Here is a 19102-nt window from a genome sequence, read left to right as displayed (position 1 = left end):
GATGAAGGGCAGGTTATGAACATTCCTGAGGTAGCAGAGGACAAAGATTCACTGCAGATAGTGAGGAAAACAACTAAAGGTACAGAACAGTTAATATACAGTAGGTTGAAAAGTGGGGGAGGAGGGGGGGGGGGGGGAAGAAGAGTCAAAGTGCAAATTTCTTTTGGGACAGGCTGCCCAGATGCTATTCCTTTGTTGAATGACTGCAGTATCCACTTTGTATTTAGAGGTTAACTGAAGAAAGAATTTTAAACTACTACACATTCACACAATACTAAAAAAACTGACTATAACTACTTTAAGTAATTGGACAAATGGCCCATTCCAGCCGTCCGGAGGATAAGATTCTACAACTTGCATAACATTATGCAACAAGTTCATATCCAGTTTTTTTTCTTAAAAACAAGCCAACATTTTTCACTTACATAAATCACAAGGATAAAGAAAATTACCGAAGGCCAGTTTAGTGTGATCATCGAAATAGAATAAAAGTTCTTGAACAGATTTCATACCGGAGCATTTACATTTCACTGACCTATCAGTCGCAGAACTGTTTGAGTCAATGCGAGCAGACCAGAGTTTAACAGAAGGCCGAGACTATTGGCTCCATGCTGAAGTGTCAGCATGTTTATCATGATGAGTAAGAAGCGAGCTTGTGGAATGGTACCGAGGCTTGGTCCTGAAGGATTCTCATTGGTAACAGTTTGGAGAGGGACAGACTGCATGCCTAAGATGGAGAGGAAGGGAAGGAGATAAGTTTTCAATTAGCAATATTTTGATCGTCATTTGAAATTAGCAATTCCCTTGCATCTCAAACTCAAATTAATCATTTCATTCAAGATGACAGGAGTGCCCACTGAAAATAATTAATATTCCTAAAATACCTGGGTGTAAAATGGGGGGTGCCCCCATCCTGCGATTGTAGTAGTTGTAAGTGTACCAGAATGCTGAAAAGGCATGCAACATAGCTCATTGAGCATGCAACATACCTCCTGACTCCCCAAAGTCTTTCCACCATCTACAAGGCAGAAGTCAGGAGTGCGATGGAATACTCTCCACTTGCCCGGATGAGTGCAGCTCCAACAACATTCAAGAAGCTCGACACCATCCAGGACAAAGCAGCCCGCTTGATTGGCACCACATCCACCACCTTAAGCATTCACTCCCTTCACCACCGGCGCACTGCAGCGAGTATCATCTACAATATGCAGTGCAGCAACTCGCCAAGGCTTCTTCAACAGCACCTCCCAAACCCATGACCTCTACCACCTAGAAGGACAAGGGCAGCAGGCGCATGGGAACACCACCACCTGCACGTTGCGCTCCAAGTCACACATCATCCTGACTTGGAAATATATTGTTGTTCCTTCATCGTCACTGGGTCAAAATTCTCGAACTCCCTACCCAACAGTACTGTGAGAGTACCTTCACCGCACGGACTGCAGCGGTTCAAGGCGGCGGCTCACCACCACCTTCTCAAGGGCAATTAGGGATGGGCAATAAATGCTGGCCTCGCCAGCGACGCCTACATCCCATGAATGAATAAACTAAAAAAAAGTAACAAATTGACCACCATATTTTTTGTTGTTGTTAAGACTCCCATAAATTGTTACTTTGCTGTTGACTTTTTTTTTGTAAATTCTGTGTTAGTGTTGGGAAATGGAACACTTTCCATTTCAGACATCTATCGGCAGCACCAAACACTCTCAGGTACTGTCTGTTTAGGTGTAGTTTAAAGCTCCCTCTATTCTGCCCCAATAATGTGCTTAAGCTCCAACCACAGAGAAGGACCCCCTAGTAAATAGGTGACACTTTTCATCATCTTTACCTCTCGAGTAAGATAGCCTTTTTTTTCCCTGTTGGATCTTCCACTTCAGTATTTATGGAAACATATATATACTGCTCCCAGGGTAATCAGGCATCAACTATCACTGTAGGCAACCAATCCGCAAGGAATCCCATGAGTAATGATAAACCAGTCTCAAACATTTGTAGCTACTATAACTCTACTATTTATCAAAAATAAGAGAATAATTTGCTCCTGTGCTTTTCTTGGCGAGTATTTATTTGTGAATATACAGATAAACTATCGAGAAAAAAAGAAAATAATTGCATAGTTCGCAGGAAATCTCATTACGATCGATGAATGCTGCAGTTTTGCCTATTCTCTATGTGCCCTTCCCTCCAGGATATTGATTAACTCATAAGCATTGTTGCTGGTCATTTCAGTAATTGCCCATTGTTTCAGCAGTTACATTTCACTGACCTCAGTGATGATGGGCAATGTGAATTGTACTGTGAAAAACACCCAGTAGCACAGATACAGTTTTATCTTCCATGCTTGGGTGTGCCTGGAGAAAGCATGCATGTGCAGGAGTACTGATGAAACACTAATAGACGGCCAGATGATAGTGAGTGGTCATATTTATCCCTACACTCCCTTCAATTTGTAGTAAATTAAAAAAGAATATTTAAATTTGCACATCTAATTATCCAGAGTAAAACTGCAATATTACCCGTCTGATTTATGAGGCTCTCAAAAAGAAATAACCAGGCTGGTATTTTGGGCTTTTACATGCGTAGCGACTTTTATTGTACGGTTACCATCCTGAGCCACTGTACTGGGACTTCAAAACTGCAAGCACCTAGGCTACTCTGTCAGCTGAACACAGCAAGATAAATGTATGAATGTCCCAATATGTTCACTCCCAAAAATTAAGCACTGTAACTAGAGTTTTCCTAACTTTTACCAAGAAAACCTGAATATTCAACCCTTCCCAGAAATTCCTATGAAATTTTAACACATTCAATAATGACATAGCTTTTACCAAAGCAGCTGTTAATAGTTCACACTACTAAAACAAACACTTTAAGTGTTCCTTATGTTATTTCTGAATAATACCTTCTTACCTAGATCGTCGAATCTGCCTTGTGCATCTAGCAGCATAGTGCGAATGTTCTGAATAGCCCAGGCATAAAGTTTGCCAAAAGTAACTTCAAGTAGCATACGGTTGAATGGTGGAATGAGATCCACATTTTTCAGGCAGTCTGATACAGGCTCGCTAAACAGAGGACTTTATTTTAGTATGAAATCATAACATGAATAAAATCAGACACTGAAAAATTTAAACATTTGCTAAGCATCTAAAAACTTCATTTATTAGACAACATGAAAAAAAATGATTTAATAACTCAGCTTATGTTTTAGTACTAAATTTCCTTTCAAAACTTCATGAAATAATAAACCAGTCAAGTCTCCAAATTATGCCAAATTGCAAATGAAAATTCAAATGTGCACAGTTGAAGACTTACAGAAAACTTCAGTCTGAACAACTGATGTGAGTTATAGTGCTGCAGTAGGAGCTTTCTGCCACTGGAGGGAACAAATTTCCAATGATCAGAGCCTCCAATAGCAGACAGCAATTAGTTCAGCATTACATGCAGAGATTCCAATTTAAACACCAAAACCTCAAGGACATCTGTGTTTGCTGTACACCATGAATGTAATAATATATAATAACCAAAAATCAATTGTAATAAATATTTTATATTACACACACACACAATGTATATGCATATATACTCTGCTTCTTTTCTCCACTACCAACCATATACATTAAACCCCTCTCCCCAGCCCCCTCCACCAAGTAAAAGGAATTTGTGGACCTGTCAATAAGATTGAAACCAGCTGTTCAGCTGCAATCCTCCTTTCCCCTTGCCCACCAAGCCAAGCTTCTCCCAAGGTCTGCCCCTGTCCAACCCTAGAATGTGTTTCAAAGCATTTAACACACGTTGGGTTTGAGGACAATGTTAAATCAACTCAGTGTCATGGCCTTGGAAAACACAGTAAGAAATGAATTATCTAATTGAATTACAGAACAGGAGGAGTAATTCAGCCCATCGCACCTGTGCCATTGCTAGCTTTTCAACAGAAATCAGCCACTCTAATCCTATTTCCCAACTATTCTTCCATATCCTATATGAATCATAGAAATTACACCACTGGAGGCCACCACTCAGCTTCATTACTTATATAGTAAATGGAATGCATGCACCTGCTGCACCCAAATGGATTAATAACTAATTTGTCTGACTGTGGTCTGTTCAAAATGTTCTTAAATTCCAATACATATTGAAATTTCTTTCCCGTGCAACCCTTGCTAAATATCAAGAATATTTTTTCACCACTAGATGACATGAAGTAGAATTACAATATATTACCATTTCTGCCATAATTGTGCTATGATGGTTCTCAATTTCTGCCCACTTTCAAATATGAGGTGTACACACGAGTAACCCCTTAAAAGAAAATTAAAAATAAGCACTTTTACCCTATATTTATTCCCTCAGGGATGAGTCGTTGCCAACCACATAACATAGCATATTGCACAGATGGAAGCAAAAAACTTTTTGATACCAGTTTAAGCATCGTGTCTATTCCCTCCAAACGAACTTCAGCTCTCTCCAACTGTAAAAGCAAGTAATGGGTCAATAAATATTTAAAACAAGTCACCAAGTTGAGGAATTGTAACAGTAAATTAAATCTTCTCAATAATCCGGGACATTTTTAGATTCAGTGTGAAGCTCTGCCTTACCTGTTTTAAGAGACATTTTCTCATTTTTTCCACATCTATTGGCTCTTCTTTCAATGCAAAGTCAACTATATTAGCCATCAATGCCGACTGTGGAAAACAACCCTGAACATTGTGCTTCAGCCATTTGTATCTGTGAACACTTGCTACAGTAGAAAGAAGGGGCTGCCACTTGTCCTGGATCACCATGCAGAATAAAACAAATGAATTAAAATTGGCACCTTATTTATAAAATGAAGTTGGCCTCATAAAATGCAAATTTTCAAGAGCACAATGGATGTTTGCAGCCACATTTGTTTGCCATTGTAATGGCACAAGTCTCCAGGAAAATTTGGGCCAGTATTTCAGAATGAGAATGATGGGAAAAGAGACAGAAAATATTGAAGACAAAGAAAGAGGCATACAATGAAGAGTGTGCAAGTGAAGTAAGTAAAGAGAGAGAATGTGTAAAGGAGAAAAAAAAACAAAACCCAGGTTGATTCTTAAGCACAAAACATTGAAATAGTTAAAGAATACCATCAAACATAATTGAATTTGCAGCCAAATGTGAAAGTATTTAAGTACAGAACACACTGATATACTTTCACCATTTGTTTCCATTTATTCCAAACTCAGATTTTTCAAAACTCCGCAGGCACAACAATGACAAGCTGAGGTTTATAAAATACACCTTCACATAAAACAGGAATCTTGGTTACTATTTTACCTTCGATTTCACAGAAATGGCTTTTTTATCCACACTTCCAGGGCTAAGAGGTACAACACAGGGATCTTCTACATCACTCTCACTGTTTTCAATCTTGGAATCTTCCACATCAGCAGATTCAGACTTCTTTGGAACTGTGAAGAGTTACCACACAGTCAGCACTAAACAGGTTCCGAGAGAAAATCACAAGTGATTTTCCAACAAAGTTTCTTTTAAAAAAAACACGCAAACAAAAAGCCAAAAGCAACACAACATAAAGTACGAATCATCTGCTTGGCACATTAGCACATGGTCATTATAAATGTTCACTGTTAGCTAGAGATATGCAGTTTTTTTTTAAATTGCAAGTCAGGGATAGCAAGACCCACTAATGCAACACTGTTGCATAAAAATGATTAACTGCATCAGCCAACTTCAAACCAGATGTGCAAGCCACCAAAAAACTTGAGCCAGACTTTCAATGGCCTAATCGCAGCAAAGTGATCATGACTCTTGACTAGAAGGGGAAAAAAAATGAAACCTTAGTCTCAACTGATGTTTCGATGGAGGATTAACATCCAGAGAACTTTTGCTAGACTGGTCTGAGTTGATGAAGCCTGCACACCCACATATCTCAGCCAGTCAACTAAGTTGTGACACCGGTTGCATCATTGGGAAAATCTACATGGGAAAATCTACATGGTCAATACTCCTATTGAGTACATTTCCCACCCCACCCCACAGTGAGGGCTACGGTGAAGTTATCAAACCAAATGATTTCTACAATTACGCAGCTTTCAAGGTATCCCCTCTACTTAGAGACAAACAGGTTTTCTATTAGCGAAGTCAATGTTTAAATATAATTATTAGCAACTTATTTTGCTCTCATGAAGTATGAAGAAATTAAAGACTTGAATCTCAATGAGGAACTTTATAGGTTATATAAATATTAAAAATAGGACACGGTTTAAAGTTTATATAAACAAAGTCATTGCCATGAAGTTAATTGCCTTCTCCTTTATTGTAGAACTCAAATTCTAAAAGAATTTTGCTCCCAAAACTGTACTTCAATACAGTATCACCTTTTGATCAAATTAATTGGCTTACATTTTTCACATATACTTATATAATATACAAGTACAAATACGCACGCTTCATACAAGCCTTTGTGTGGGTACATGTGTTTTATTTTCAGTCTTGCCAGGAGGGATAATTTCAATTTTTGCATACCTTTCATCCTCCTCCTTTCACGGATGATTTTCTGGGTAATTTTTCGCCATCGAGGCGATGAACTTAGCAGTTTCAGTTTAGACATTATAGAAAGGTCATTACTGACAGCAGGCCGCAGCTCATTGAACAAAAACCTCAGACGTTCAATTACTGGTGCACACACCTCTTTGTATGAACGTCCTTGTTCTTGGTGGGTCTAAGATTTAAATGTAAAACAAACTAATCAGACTACAACAAATAACATCACCAATAGGACAGCACCTTAAAAGTAACATCTAAGTCTAACTGTTGAAAAGAAATTAAATACAAAACATGTACAAATATATTATTTACCTTTATTAAAGAGCACTTGGCTTGATATACCACCCGACAAACATCGCCCACTGATTTAGGTAAAGCTCTGAGCTTTCCTTGATCCACTCCCAGGGAACTTTGATTGATAACAGACAAAGCTGCATGGCCTGCATCAAGTTTACACAGAAAAAAGCACACATTAGATTTAAGCCATCCTTGAACTGATATAATAGGAGATTTTAATAACAGAAACATTTCATTCAGTGCCTCCCGCAGCAATATGGTTGAGATCAGCAACTCTGGGGTGTGTGGAGGACGGGTGCTATCAAAGCTGTGTCCCGCATCTCACTGGCCACTATGCCACCTTATATTACTGCCCTTTTTTTTTTAAAAAAGAAAAATTCAATCCTGTTTACTTTCTAAAAGACCAGGCTGTCAGTTGTCACTCTCGTGCGACCATTTAAAATTCAGCAGGCTATATATTGTAATTGAATTTATACTTCTCCATTTCCACATTTGCAACTGTTCTTTTTCTGTTCCACTCCCCTCTTCCTATCCCAACCCGACATTTCTAGATCATGGAGCAAGTGAGTAACGTGCTCACAGGGCTAGGTACATGCTGCTTTTTAACAGGCCAAGATTGACCCTCCGTCTCTCCTCCTATTTTCTTTGTTGCCTAACAAGCAGGCTAGACAGACTGGGACTTTTTTCCCTGGAGAGTAGGAGGTTAAGGGGTGATCTTATAGAAGTCTATAAAATAATGAGGGGCATAGATAAGGTAGATAGTCAAAATCTTTTCCCAAAGGTAGGGGAGTCTATAACGAGGGGGCATAGATTTAAGGTGAGAGGGGAGAGATACAAAAGGGTCCAGAGGGGCAATTTTTTCACTCAAAGGGTGGTGAGTGTCTGGAACGAGCTGCCAGAGGCAGTAGTAGAGGCGGGTACAATTTTGTCTTTTAAAAAGCATTTGGACAGTTGCATGGGTAAGATGGGTATAGAGGGATATGGGCCAAGTGCAGGCAATTGGGACTAGCTTAGTGGTATAAACTGGGCGACATGGACATGTTGGGCCGAAGGGCCTGTTTCCATGTTGTAACTTCTATGATTCTATGATTCTATATCAGGAATTCACCAGCTGGGTGATTCTGTGTCCTCCCACTCTCTGAAGTCAGTACACTATTGCAGTGCACCACTTTGTTTTCCCTACTTCATCAGGTACTGATTAGTCAATTTTTTATGGAATTTTGTTCCATGAGGGAGAGCAGATTCCAATATTTTTAATAAAGGGCTCCACTGTATTAATCCATCACATCAGGTGCAGCCAGATTGTAATCAGTTTGGGTTTTTTTTGGGGGGGGGGGGTGGGAAACAGCAATAGTATGGGCTGCTGCCAAGGAGGATTAAAAAAATTAGTGTCTTTCATATTTTCATTATTCAAATTAAAAGAATCTAAATCCTACTACTGCCCAAGATCTTTCTGGTGGGGGAAGAGGAAGGGAAAAACAAGAGATAATAGAGGTTTTTTTTAAATCAAAATGCTGGAAGTGCTGAATTTCCTTTTACATTAGATACATTTTGCTCAATATTTAAATTTTCCTATCAGTGCAAGTGCACTCATGTTTCCCTATCAGCATTATTTCAAGACCAGTCTAACGTAGAAACATGGAAAATATGAGCAAGAGTAGGCCATTCGGCCCTGCTCCGCCATTCGAAATGACCATGGCTGATAGTGTAGCTCAGTACCCCGTTCCCGCTTTTTCCACATATCCCGTGATCCCTTTAGCATTAATAGAAACAGTTTGAAGGCAGCAATAAAAGAGTGCTGATAGGAAAATGTACCCCTAGTTGTCAAATCTGAACTCATCAAAGTTTAGGAAAAATGAAGCTTTACATCTACCAATACATGCAAAATTAGAGTTCAATTCAGCACACCAGTGAGGAACTATAGACTGCTTGCTGATGAAGTATACAAAAGGATCAACAGGGAACAATATACACTAAAAAAGAAAGATGACCAATGTACAAAGTCAGTGAGGACTTTGGGCTGTAGTCTCAAGTATGCAGAGGGCAAGAAGTGGCGATTACTTTGATGGCACTGTGTGTCTAACACACTAGTGATACCGAAGGAAAATTAGTCCATCAGATCTGCTCAGACCCAAAAATTCTTGCATCTACAAAAAGATTCTGGAATCAGCTATTTGAGGCTCGTCGAAAGTTCAGAATATGGCACGCAAATTATTAAAATTAATTCTATTTTCAGTAATAGGAGTTTAAGATTTAGCAAAGGGTCCAACCTAAATCCTGGTGCTTCAGAAGACAGCACATAAGTAACCGCCCTACGTCTTCCACAGGATGCTCGGGAGGGAAAGTAATTGGTGTCGTCAAGTGACACTGCTTGCAATAGCGCTCTATTTGGCACAAGAAATCCTGCCAATGGAACAAAAGTAGGTCAACATAAAGAAAGAAACTAATACAGACACAGTAGTAATAAAGAAAAATCAAGATTTGGAGAGCAGTGCACACACTTCCACTTCAAATCAAATGCTTTAAAAAATTCAGTAAAGCTATTTTTAAAAAACTACACAGCTACATTTGTCCACATATTTCATTCTAACAAACAGAATTAGATCTTACAATCATTTTAAAGGTAAAATTAAAGTTTCAGCTTCTATAATGTAAGCCAAGGTACTTGGCTTCTGTTTAAAAAGGACTGGTTGGTGTACCACTGAGGAAACATTCTGATGGGAGATCTTTGATCCATTCATGCACTTCACCCCCCCACCCACCTCGAAGAAACCAAATAGGTGTCCGAAGACATGATCACAGTCTAGACATAGTTCACAAAGATCAGTTAGAAAGGAGCAGCAGCACCACCAATATCATGCATTTATACAGCACCTTTAATGTAGAGAAATGTCCCATGACACCTGACAGAGGAACAAAGAAAAACAGATACCAAGCCAAAGAAGGAAAGATTAGGAGGGGGTAAGCAAAGTCTCAGACAAAGAGGTGGATTTTAAGCAGGGTCTTAAAAGAGGAGAGGGCAGTTGAGAGGCAGAGGGTTTGGGAAGGCAATTACAGAGACATGGGGCCTAGGCAGCAGTAAGCACAAGAAGCCAGGAACAGAGAATTTGGAGGATGGGGTTGCAGGGCTGAAGGTGATTATACATAGGAGGTGGGGGTGGGGGGGGGGGGGGGGGTGTGGAGAGAAAGACTTTAAACACAAAAATGAAAATTTTGAATCTGAGGCATTGGAGGACCAGGAGGTCAGTGAGGACAGGGGAGATGAGTGAGTGGGATTTAGCACAGGATAGGATATTGGCAATGGTGAGCTTAAGTTTATGGAGAGAGGAGGATGGGAGCCTGACCAAAACAGCACTGAACGTAAAATGTGAGTCGAGAAGTGAGAAAGGCATGAATGAGCCTTTCAGCAGTAGATGGGCAGAGGTATGGCAGAGACAGATGAGATATGCAAGTGAAAGTAAGCAGTCTTTGTGATGGAGGACATGGAGTCGGAAACTCAGCCGGTCGAACAGGACAAGGTCCCCAACATCAGTATCCTTTCATCTAGAAACAGTATTTAAAGCTGGCCCAATGACCCATTGGATAAATGCACTGTATGGTATCATACTAAACAATACTGAATAGAAGGGGTTAGGTTCAATGCTGTTCTGTACTAAGTTAGCTGATCTCAGCTAGGCCAGCAGTGAGAAGATATAACTGATTTCAGCACCTTTGGGTTTAAAGGGCAAAAATGGCAGTCAGTTCCAGTTCTTGATCCCGACACAACGACCCCTGCTGGAAAACAATTGAGCTTGGCTTCATGATTAAATAACCTGGTCACACTTTACATGAGCCTTAAAACTAAACGTGTGCACTTGGGAGAGTTACTGGAGGGCTGCCGGTGTATCCAGAAAAAGTATCACTTAACAAATGGATAAGGAAAGTGAATAGGAGAGAAAAAGCAAAAGACACAAAAAAATAAAAAATATGAAAAATCTTCAACAGGTTAATTTTAAAACAGCTTTAGGTAACCAGAAGAAAAATGCTATGATACAGCAGCTTTTACTGTAAAATATTCCTAGATACTGGAATACAGTTGTTGACCTTTGGTGTAGGCTAGCAACTAGGCCATAGAACTGCAAGTAACTTCAACATAGCCTGAATTAAATAACTTTCAAAGGGTATGTTTGCAAACATGAATAATAAGGGTTATTATATTCAGAGGAGGCATCTATAATATTAAGTGATCTTTAATTTTTAATGACAATCATAAGTTGATAGAAGTGATCTTGACACATCCAACATTTTTGAATTTACAGTCAGCTTTATTATTTCTCCTATTCAACAGTGACATCAATTTGCTCAATTGTAAACAATTTTACAACACCAAGTTATAGTCCAGCAATTTTATTTTAAATTCACAAGCTTTCGGAGGCTTCCTCCTTCGTCAGGTGAACGATGTTCACCTGACGAAGGAGGAAGCCTCCGAAAGCTTGTGAATTTAAAATAAAATTGCTGGACTATAACTTGGTGTTGTAAAATTGTTTACAATTGTCAACCCCAGTCCATCACCGGCATCTCCACATCATCAATTTGCTCGGCAGCTTCCTTTAGTTCATAGAATTTTTGTACATAATTTTACACAAAAACCTAATGTTACATCATATATCAAGTGCATAAAGCGGATAATTATTTTAAGTCCCAGATAAAAGCAGCAACAGGCACAGTAAAACATTTTATTTACCTTTTAGAAGCTGATTGTTTGAAACACTCACCTTCACATTGTGATCTTGAATATTGTTGTCTGCAATTGCCTGCAGGAATGGCTGAGTGTGATCACCTAGCGTTAAATTTCGTACATACAGTTTGGCCTTGTCTGGCATAGTGGTGGAGCTGCAATGGTCCTCATCTTTCTCCTCATTGTAACTGTAATGTATCTGGCTTGTCTGTAAGCCACCAGAGAAAAGGGAAGATTGCAGCCATTCTGTTAAATATAGAAATTGTATTAATTCTACAAACAAATGCACATTTTTCTCTCTAATATATAACACGTTACTAAAACAACTTGATAAAAATCAAGATTTCTTTTCACGTAGTAATGTACGGTTAACCTGTTGAGTGCTAAACCTTTCTCCCAACTTTCAAAAATAAGAACTGAAAAGCTGTACATCATCATTACCCATTGTTTCTTTAAACAAGCCTCAACTTCACATATCCTACCCTTTAATCAGCACAATGTGATCGTAGACTTGCCTGCTGCGAGATCACCTCGTCAATGCTGTTCCTCTCAGCAAGAGACTCAATTTAAGTAGGGCAAACCAAGGTAGCCTCTCTGAAATCCATTTAAAGCCTTTCCACTCTAACAACCACTGGACGTCTGATCATCATAGGCTCTCCAACTACCCCCCTCACTTATACTAAAGCACAGATATGCCCACCTTCCATTCATATATTAAAAAAATCAGAGCAGAAAGTATACGTTGAGAGATCTTAGCTGCTGAAACCCAACTTCAAAACTATAGAAGCTTATGCTCTGAAGAGCTACGCCTGTAAAACTCAAATAATTTTTTTAAGCCATTTGACAGGTGTACAGAACCACCACCAGAGAAGGAGACGTAAACACAATAACTTGGTTAAACTCTTTTTACTTCTGATGCAAAACATTGGAAATCCTCAGAGTATTAAGAAACTAAGGACTTTGGTGCATTATGTATTGTCAGCATACTAACTGGCACATTCGACCTCCAGAGATGACAAAGAAGTACTCATTCCCAAATATGATGCATGTAATCCTAGGAGGAGACCAAGATTCCTTTCTGTGTCTATCAGAGGTGAAGACAAACTGCCAAGGTCTGGTGTGGTGACTACTTCCTGATCCGGCTATATCGGAGCGATAAAGAAAGAGATTAAAAAGCTAAATACATTAAAAAACAATTTACTCAGTCTGAAGTAGGTTAGAAATGTTATACTTATCTTTCTTACATTACAAACAGTAGTATATGATAGTATTAATTTTTTCAAAACGTACTTAAAAATGGGAACCAAGAACAATTAACCCATTTGTTAAACACTGAGATAACAATGGAGCAGATCTTAGTACAGCTTTACTAAATGCTTCTGTACCTCCACATACTGGCCAACACAAAATGCTTGCATTGATTCTCGAGTATCTTCAAACTGGAGGGCAGCTTCCAATGCAACTACTGGGTCTTCTCCAGCAAACTGAGCTGAAAGCAAAAATACCCTATCACCACCATTTCCATTCTACCAGTAACAAATACATTTGTAAAATACCAATCCTGTTGGTGTTCCCTGGATTAACAAAACATGTTAGCTTTTCTGCAAAGATTTTTTTTCCCCCAATGGGCAAATGGCTACTCTTTTTGTAGGGCTCTTCACAGTTGGGATCTAATGTGTTATTTTTGTCTCAACCAATACAAAATATGAACGTAAATTTTAAGCACTTCTTCCCCTTCCCAAGGGTTACACACTCAAAACAATTTCCTTTAGACACAAGAGCCCTGGCCACTGACCTCCCCATAAATACAACCAACCCCACTCTTAATCGGCAAACATTAGGCATACATGGAGTGGGGCAAGACATATAGCGTTAATATCTCCCCACCTAAAAAGGTGGAATCCTCCATGACCCAACAATACAAACAAGGAATAGTGGCAGGCAGATCTCATTACATGGGTTCAAAATTCCTATACTTACATGCCCAAAAGCAGGCAAGTAATCTGGTCGACATGTAAATTAAACTGTACCTGTCCCAGGTAAGAACGAAAAGAAAAAAGAAATGGTCAATAGTGGTACATTGGTAAAAGTGGCCATAATTTTTAGTGTAGTTGAAATTATGAGTCATAAGAAATTAAAGACATTATTTACAAAAAGTATTTTTTTTAAATAAAAAGAAATAGGATAAGGGTAACTATAAAAAGCTGTTAAAAATTTAAGTACACAAGTAGAGTGAGTTAGAACACTCTCTGTTACTACTTGGATTGACTGGTGGGAAATGTTCCTTTTCTCTCCTGGCCATAATGCCATAACTTTTATTGCAGTTTTGGGATCATACCTCACACTGGCTCGAAAAAGTGCAGTATAACTACTGTCAACATTGGCTCAGCCTTCACTCTTCCAAACTTAACAAGACCATCTTAAAGAAGCAGTCCTGCATCAGTTTTCTTAATGCCCAATGCCTCCTTTTTTTTAAAAAAAAAAGCTTCGGCAACCTCCTGTGCAGTCAATCTATATTCCGCTCAGCTATATAGTCAATCTATTTTCCGGTCAGCCCTTTTTCAATCTTTGGACACTTGGCAGCACAAAAGATCAGTAAATTACACTCTAGGAGCCTGCTGGGAGTTTTCTCATTAGCTGTCTTTAGCATTACAAGTAGGTAATGTAATTGGGCGCCTCTTTCCCAAACCACTATACAAATGGCAACAACACAATGGTCCTACAAGTGGTTAAGTTAGACAGTCTCAACCAATTCCCTAATGAATGAGTTTAAGGCACAGAACAGTCATAATTCTACACTAGTTGGCAATCACATGCACAGAGACTACAAGAATAGCTAGTGTGGGAAATGAAAATGCCCTACTGTTGCAGTAGGTACATTCCTTTGCAGTTGGGATGAAGACACATTGTTGAGGCAGAGTAGGAAGTGCTTTGTGTGCTATCCTGATCTGGGAATACGATAAGCAAACTAGACACTAAAAGCAGACAAATGTTCCATTCTTCAAACATCTGGATGATGGCACCGAAAAAAAGAGTAATTTGACTGGATTGCAGAATTTTGAGGAAAAATTTGGTCATTTATGGGGAAACTAGGTAAGTATCATACAATCATAGAAAGTTATGTCACAGGAGGCCTTTCGGCCCATCGTGTCTATGCCGACCGAAAAAGAGCTATCCAGCTTAATCCCACTTTCCAGCACTTGGTCCGTAGCCCTGTAGGTTACAGCACTTCAAGTGCACATCCAAGTACTTTTTAAATGAGTTGAAGGTTTCTGCCTCTTCCACCCTTTCAGGCTGTGAGTTCCAGACCCCCACCACCCTCTGGGTGAAAAAAATTCTCCTCAGCTGCCCTCTAATCCTTTTACCAATTACTTTAAATCTATGCCCCCTGATCACTGACCCCTCTGCTAAGGGAAATAGGTCCTCCCTATCCACTCTATCTAGGCTCCTCATAATTTTATGCACCTCAATTAAATCATCCCTCAGCCTCCTTTGTTCCAAAGAAAACAACCCCAGCCTATCCAATCTTTCCCCATAGCAAAATTCTCCAGCCCTGGCAATATCCTCGTAAATCTCCTCTGTACCCTCTCTAGTGCAATCACATCTTTCCTGTAATGTGGTGACCAGAACCGTAAGCAGTACTCAAGCTGTGGCCGAACCAATGTTTTATACAGTTCTAGCATAATCTCCCTGCTTTTATAATCTATGCCTCAGATAATAAAGAAAAGTATCCTGTGTGCCTTTTGAATCACCTTATCTACCTTTCCTGCTACCTTCAGGGATCTGTAGACATGCACTCCAAGGTCCCTTTGTTCCTCTACTCCTCTCAGTATCCTCCCATTCATTGTGTACTCCCTTGCCTTGTTTGCCCTCCCCAAATGCATTACCTCACACTTCTCTGGATTGAATTCCATTTGTCACTTTTCTGCCCACCTGACCAGTCCATTGATATCTTCCTGCAGTCTACAGCTTTCCTCCTCACTATCAACCACGGCCAATTTTTGTATCATCTGCAAACTTCTTAATCATGCCCCCCACATTCAAGTCCAGATCATTAATATATACCACAAAAAGCAAGGGATCTAGTACTGAGCCTTGCAGAACCCCACTGGAAACAGTCTTCCAGTCACAAAAACACCCGTCAACAATTACCCTTTGCTTCCTGAGGGTGAAAGGAATAGAAGGATATGCTGACAGGGTTAGATGAAGAAGGGTGGTCTCCGTGCTGTAAATTCTATGTGATGTATATAATTTAAAAGATAACTGCTTAAATATGTACCTGTCAGTTGGCAATGATTTTGAAAAAAAATTATCTGCACATGGATATGCAATAACATCCCGAATGATAACCCTGAAATTTCAACCCAAACTAATATCTAGCCATGGAGCTAACACTATTATTGCTGGGCTGCCTGTCTACAAGATGAAGTCTGGGGAAGGCGAAAAGTACTTTGGGCCAGATCTTGCACAGAGCAGCGTGGCAACGTTTGCCGCAGTTCCTGTGAATTAAATTAATGAATGTACTTATTGCTGGCTCTGTGGCTTCCGCTTGTTTGATTTTGAACTTTTAAAAAAATTGTGCGCCATCAACTCAGCCTCTGAGCAGCGTAAGTTGATGCCCATGGAACAGTCCGTGAGAATAGAAGACAAAATCTGTCAGGAAGAGAAGTCATGCCCACAAGCAGGCAAGCAGACTTCATTCATTTAAAAAGTTAGTATTCTGGAAGCTTTTGCAAATAAAAATTAATTTTTTTTAAATAAAAAGCCAAAGAAATAATTGAATTAAATTAAAGGAGACAGAAGGGAAAAGTATTTTAAAAATTAATTTAATTTTTTTAATGACCAAAAACTATTAAAATAAGGAGTAATATGAGACTCCACATTTTTTTAATTTAATTTTTAATAGTTTGGCAATCATTAAAACTAAACACGCTTTTAAAACTTAATTTAGACCTTTTTTTAAGCGTACCTATTTGGTGGCGTAATTAATTATTTTCCAACTGGGCGGATGAGCAAGTTTGAGATTTTTCGATTTCTCTGATTGCAGCGTGCGATGGCCCTTTAATTCGAAGCTATCAAATCGCCGATGAGCCAACAGCAGCAAGTTCACATTTTCCGCGTTTTAGTGCGCATGTGCAAACGTGGGAACGTGCTGCTTCTTTCAATTCGCCATTAAAAACGGAGAGCGCTGTTGAGCTCCTCAGTTATTTCGGGAGCAAGTTCTGCCCCAAAATGTTCAAAGTACTCTCCATTTCATGGTTTAAAAAAAATATTTACAGAAATCTTGATTGATTTCAAAAAAATGGTTACAGATTTTTTGAGCAGCAAAAAGACCCACCAGGTCAAGCTTCCTCCCTGCTAGGCCACTCTGTGACATCAACAGCAGGGACCAAGACTTGGAAATGGCCAAAGATGCTCCCCGTGGTTTGCCAGGCTCAGGCAGCTGTTCTATGTACAGCCATTCTAGTATGCTCCTCATCCGTGGCATGACTCCCATCTATTGGCACTCTGTGCAGCTTAAAAAATCTACAGTTTTAAAAAAATGTAACAATCAATACTGCTGAATTTAGGGCCAATACAAAAAAAAAGGCTCTCGAAAAGGTTTTATATGGTTTCTGTATGTGTGAGGGTGCCCCGGGTTTGTGTTTCATGATACAAGTTGGGATACATTAGCTCAGAACAGGGAGATGGGGATTATGTGTTGAGATCTGGCTGAATTAAATCAGACGTGAACTACCTTGTCATTTTCACTATAACCAGTGAAATTCCTTTTGAAATATTATAAATTAATCTCACCAAGTATGCTGCTCCCACTCAATGATTGTGTCTGAAAATCTTTGATGTCATAAACCTTTGCATCAATTACTGTCCAAAAGCCACCATCTTTATTATGATTCTCAAGATCAGCTTTTCTAATTAGAGTAACTTCCTCGTTATTTCGTGAGCTCTGATTTGTGAAGAATGAACCTGTAAAATCATATTAAAAAATTAATGACTTATTTAAAAAAAAATCAAGCTGCTAATCTTTAGGTTACAGTTAAAATTTGAACGACAGACAACTTAACTCCAGTTCAACAACTTTTTTTAAACCAAGTTTGCCCATTCTTTTATGCAAACTTATCAATTAAATTGACATACCCATTATACCAGGCCATGCTAAATCATCGTTATCATCCCTCTCTTTGCCAGGTGCCAATTGGTTAAACCTGTCTAAATGTTCCATCAATCCAGCCAACAGAGGAATGGCCCCTGCCTCCTGCATCAGTCCAGCATTTTTAGTGAGAAGCAGCACAACACAAACCACCAGCTCAGGAAGCAGAACACCTACATCAAAACAAAACAGAATAGAATATAACAGTCAAAATAGAAGTTACCTTTGTACCTATTCATTAACTCACTCACCAAAGTTGAAATCCTGCTCTTCGCACCAAGTTACTTTATATTAAATTTAAAGCACATACAGTACTTTCTTCCCCACCAACTTCAAAGGATTTTCTTACAGGATGAAAGTAGGAAGGAAAAGTTTTTTAAAAAAAGAGAAGAAAACAGCACAAAGAATCTCACATTTTGGGAAAACCAGACAACCCCACTGTTTTCAACAGGGACAGCTGCTTGAAATGTATTTTTAAATGTTTACAATGATAAACCTGAATGAAAATTCTGAACCGTTTGGGATTTAACTGTAAAAGAGAAAAGACAGGTTAATGTTTTTGGATGGAGACGCAATGTTAATGGTATCTATGTGATTTATATCAATTAGTGTTAATTGTATTCAGGTGGTGGGTATCAATTGGGGAGTCTCTTGTATCCATTTATAAAGGGAGCTATGTAGGGTGTGGGCTGTGTTAGTCTCTGAATAAAGGCTTGGAAGCAACTGAGAACAAGGCCACAGTATTCTATCCTTCACCACCTGGCTATCCAATTTATAACATGCAGAACTGGAAACTGGAAGATAAACAAGCCCTTAAATGGGACTAAACAAAGAGAAAGAGAACAAGTACAAAATCTGGTGCCTGAATTACTTGCGCACAATGACTCATCAAGGCATTTATTCAGTATGTGAGACTTGAGCAGGGTTTAGATTGGTAATTAATTCGGTTTCTATCAATGTACAACTATTCTGACCCTGGTTTTGATCAACATATTTGTTTAGTTTAATTGTGAAGGATATCGTTTCCTCTTCCTTTGCACCACTTTACTGAAAAATTATTGAAGAGAATTAATAAGAGTTTGGAACTCATTATTTTGGAATAGATGATGTGCAGATAAGTAAAGTACTGTATGCTATTTAATCTGCATTTTGTCTCTATACTTCCACTACTTAATAAACATACATGAGTACTTTTAGCCTGAACCACATGGTCTGGCAGCATGCTGTTCTCCCATCGCTTCAGGGAAATCTGGAGTGCAGTGCGGCAGCCATATCAGTTCCTGTACATAACCCAATGGGGTATTCACCCTCTGCAGCAATGCTTAGCATAGATGGGAAGTGCAGGCTTGTCTAAAGAAATGAATTATTGTGGAGAACCTGAATAAAGAACACTGGGAATTAGCCAGAAC

General features: G+C 39.1%; 1 protein-coding gene across 7 annotated transcripts in view; it reads right to left on the bottom strand.

Moving 5' to 3' along the window:
• Nucleotides 1-19102, bottom strand: part of herc2 (HECT and RLD domain containing E3 ubiquitin protein ligase 2) — a 186992-nt gene that overhangs the window by 86382 nt on the left and 81508 nt on the right. For all 7 annotated transcript variants that reach the window (XM_067985782.1, XM_067985783.1, XM_067985786.1 and 4 more), the window contains 13 exons: nt 17681-17866; nt 17339-17509; nt 12928-13031; nt 12534-12684; nt 11580-11788; nt 9096-9228; nt 6841-6968; nt 6508-6703; nt 5299-5432; nt 4596-4769; nt 4332-4468; nt 2911-3062; nt 536-727 (listed from right to left, as the gene is read on the bottom strand). In XM_067985782.1, the coding sequence (XP_067841883.1) occupies nt 536-727; nt 2911-3062; nt 4332-4468; nt 4596-4769; nt 5299-5432; nt 6508-6703; nt 6841-6968; nt 9096-9228; nt 11580-11788; nt 12534-12684; nt 12928-13031; nt 17339-17509; nt 17681-17866 (2067 nt within the window). The remainder of the gene's footprint in view (nt 1-535; nt 728-2910; nt 3063-4331; nt 4469-4595; nt 4770-5298; nt 5433-6507; nt 6704-6840; nt 6969-9095; nt 9229-11579; nt 11789-12533; nt 12685-12927; nt 13032-17338; nt 17510-17680; nt 17867-19102) is intronic.

The sequence above is a fragment of the Heptranchias perlo genome, chromosome 6 (assembly GCF_035084215.1).
Source record: "Heptranchias perlo isolate sHepPer1 chromosome 6, sHepPer1.hap1, whole genome shotgun sequence".
NCBI classification, from domain to species: Eukaryota; Metazoa; Chordata; class Chondrichthyes; order Hexanchiformes; family Hexanchidae; genus Heptranchias; species Heptranchias perlo.
Note: the sequence above shows the minus strand (reverse complement) of the source record. Positions and strands in the feature narration are given on the sequence as shown.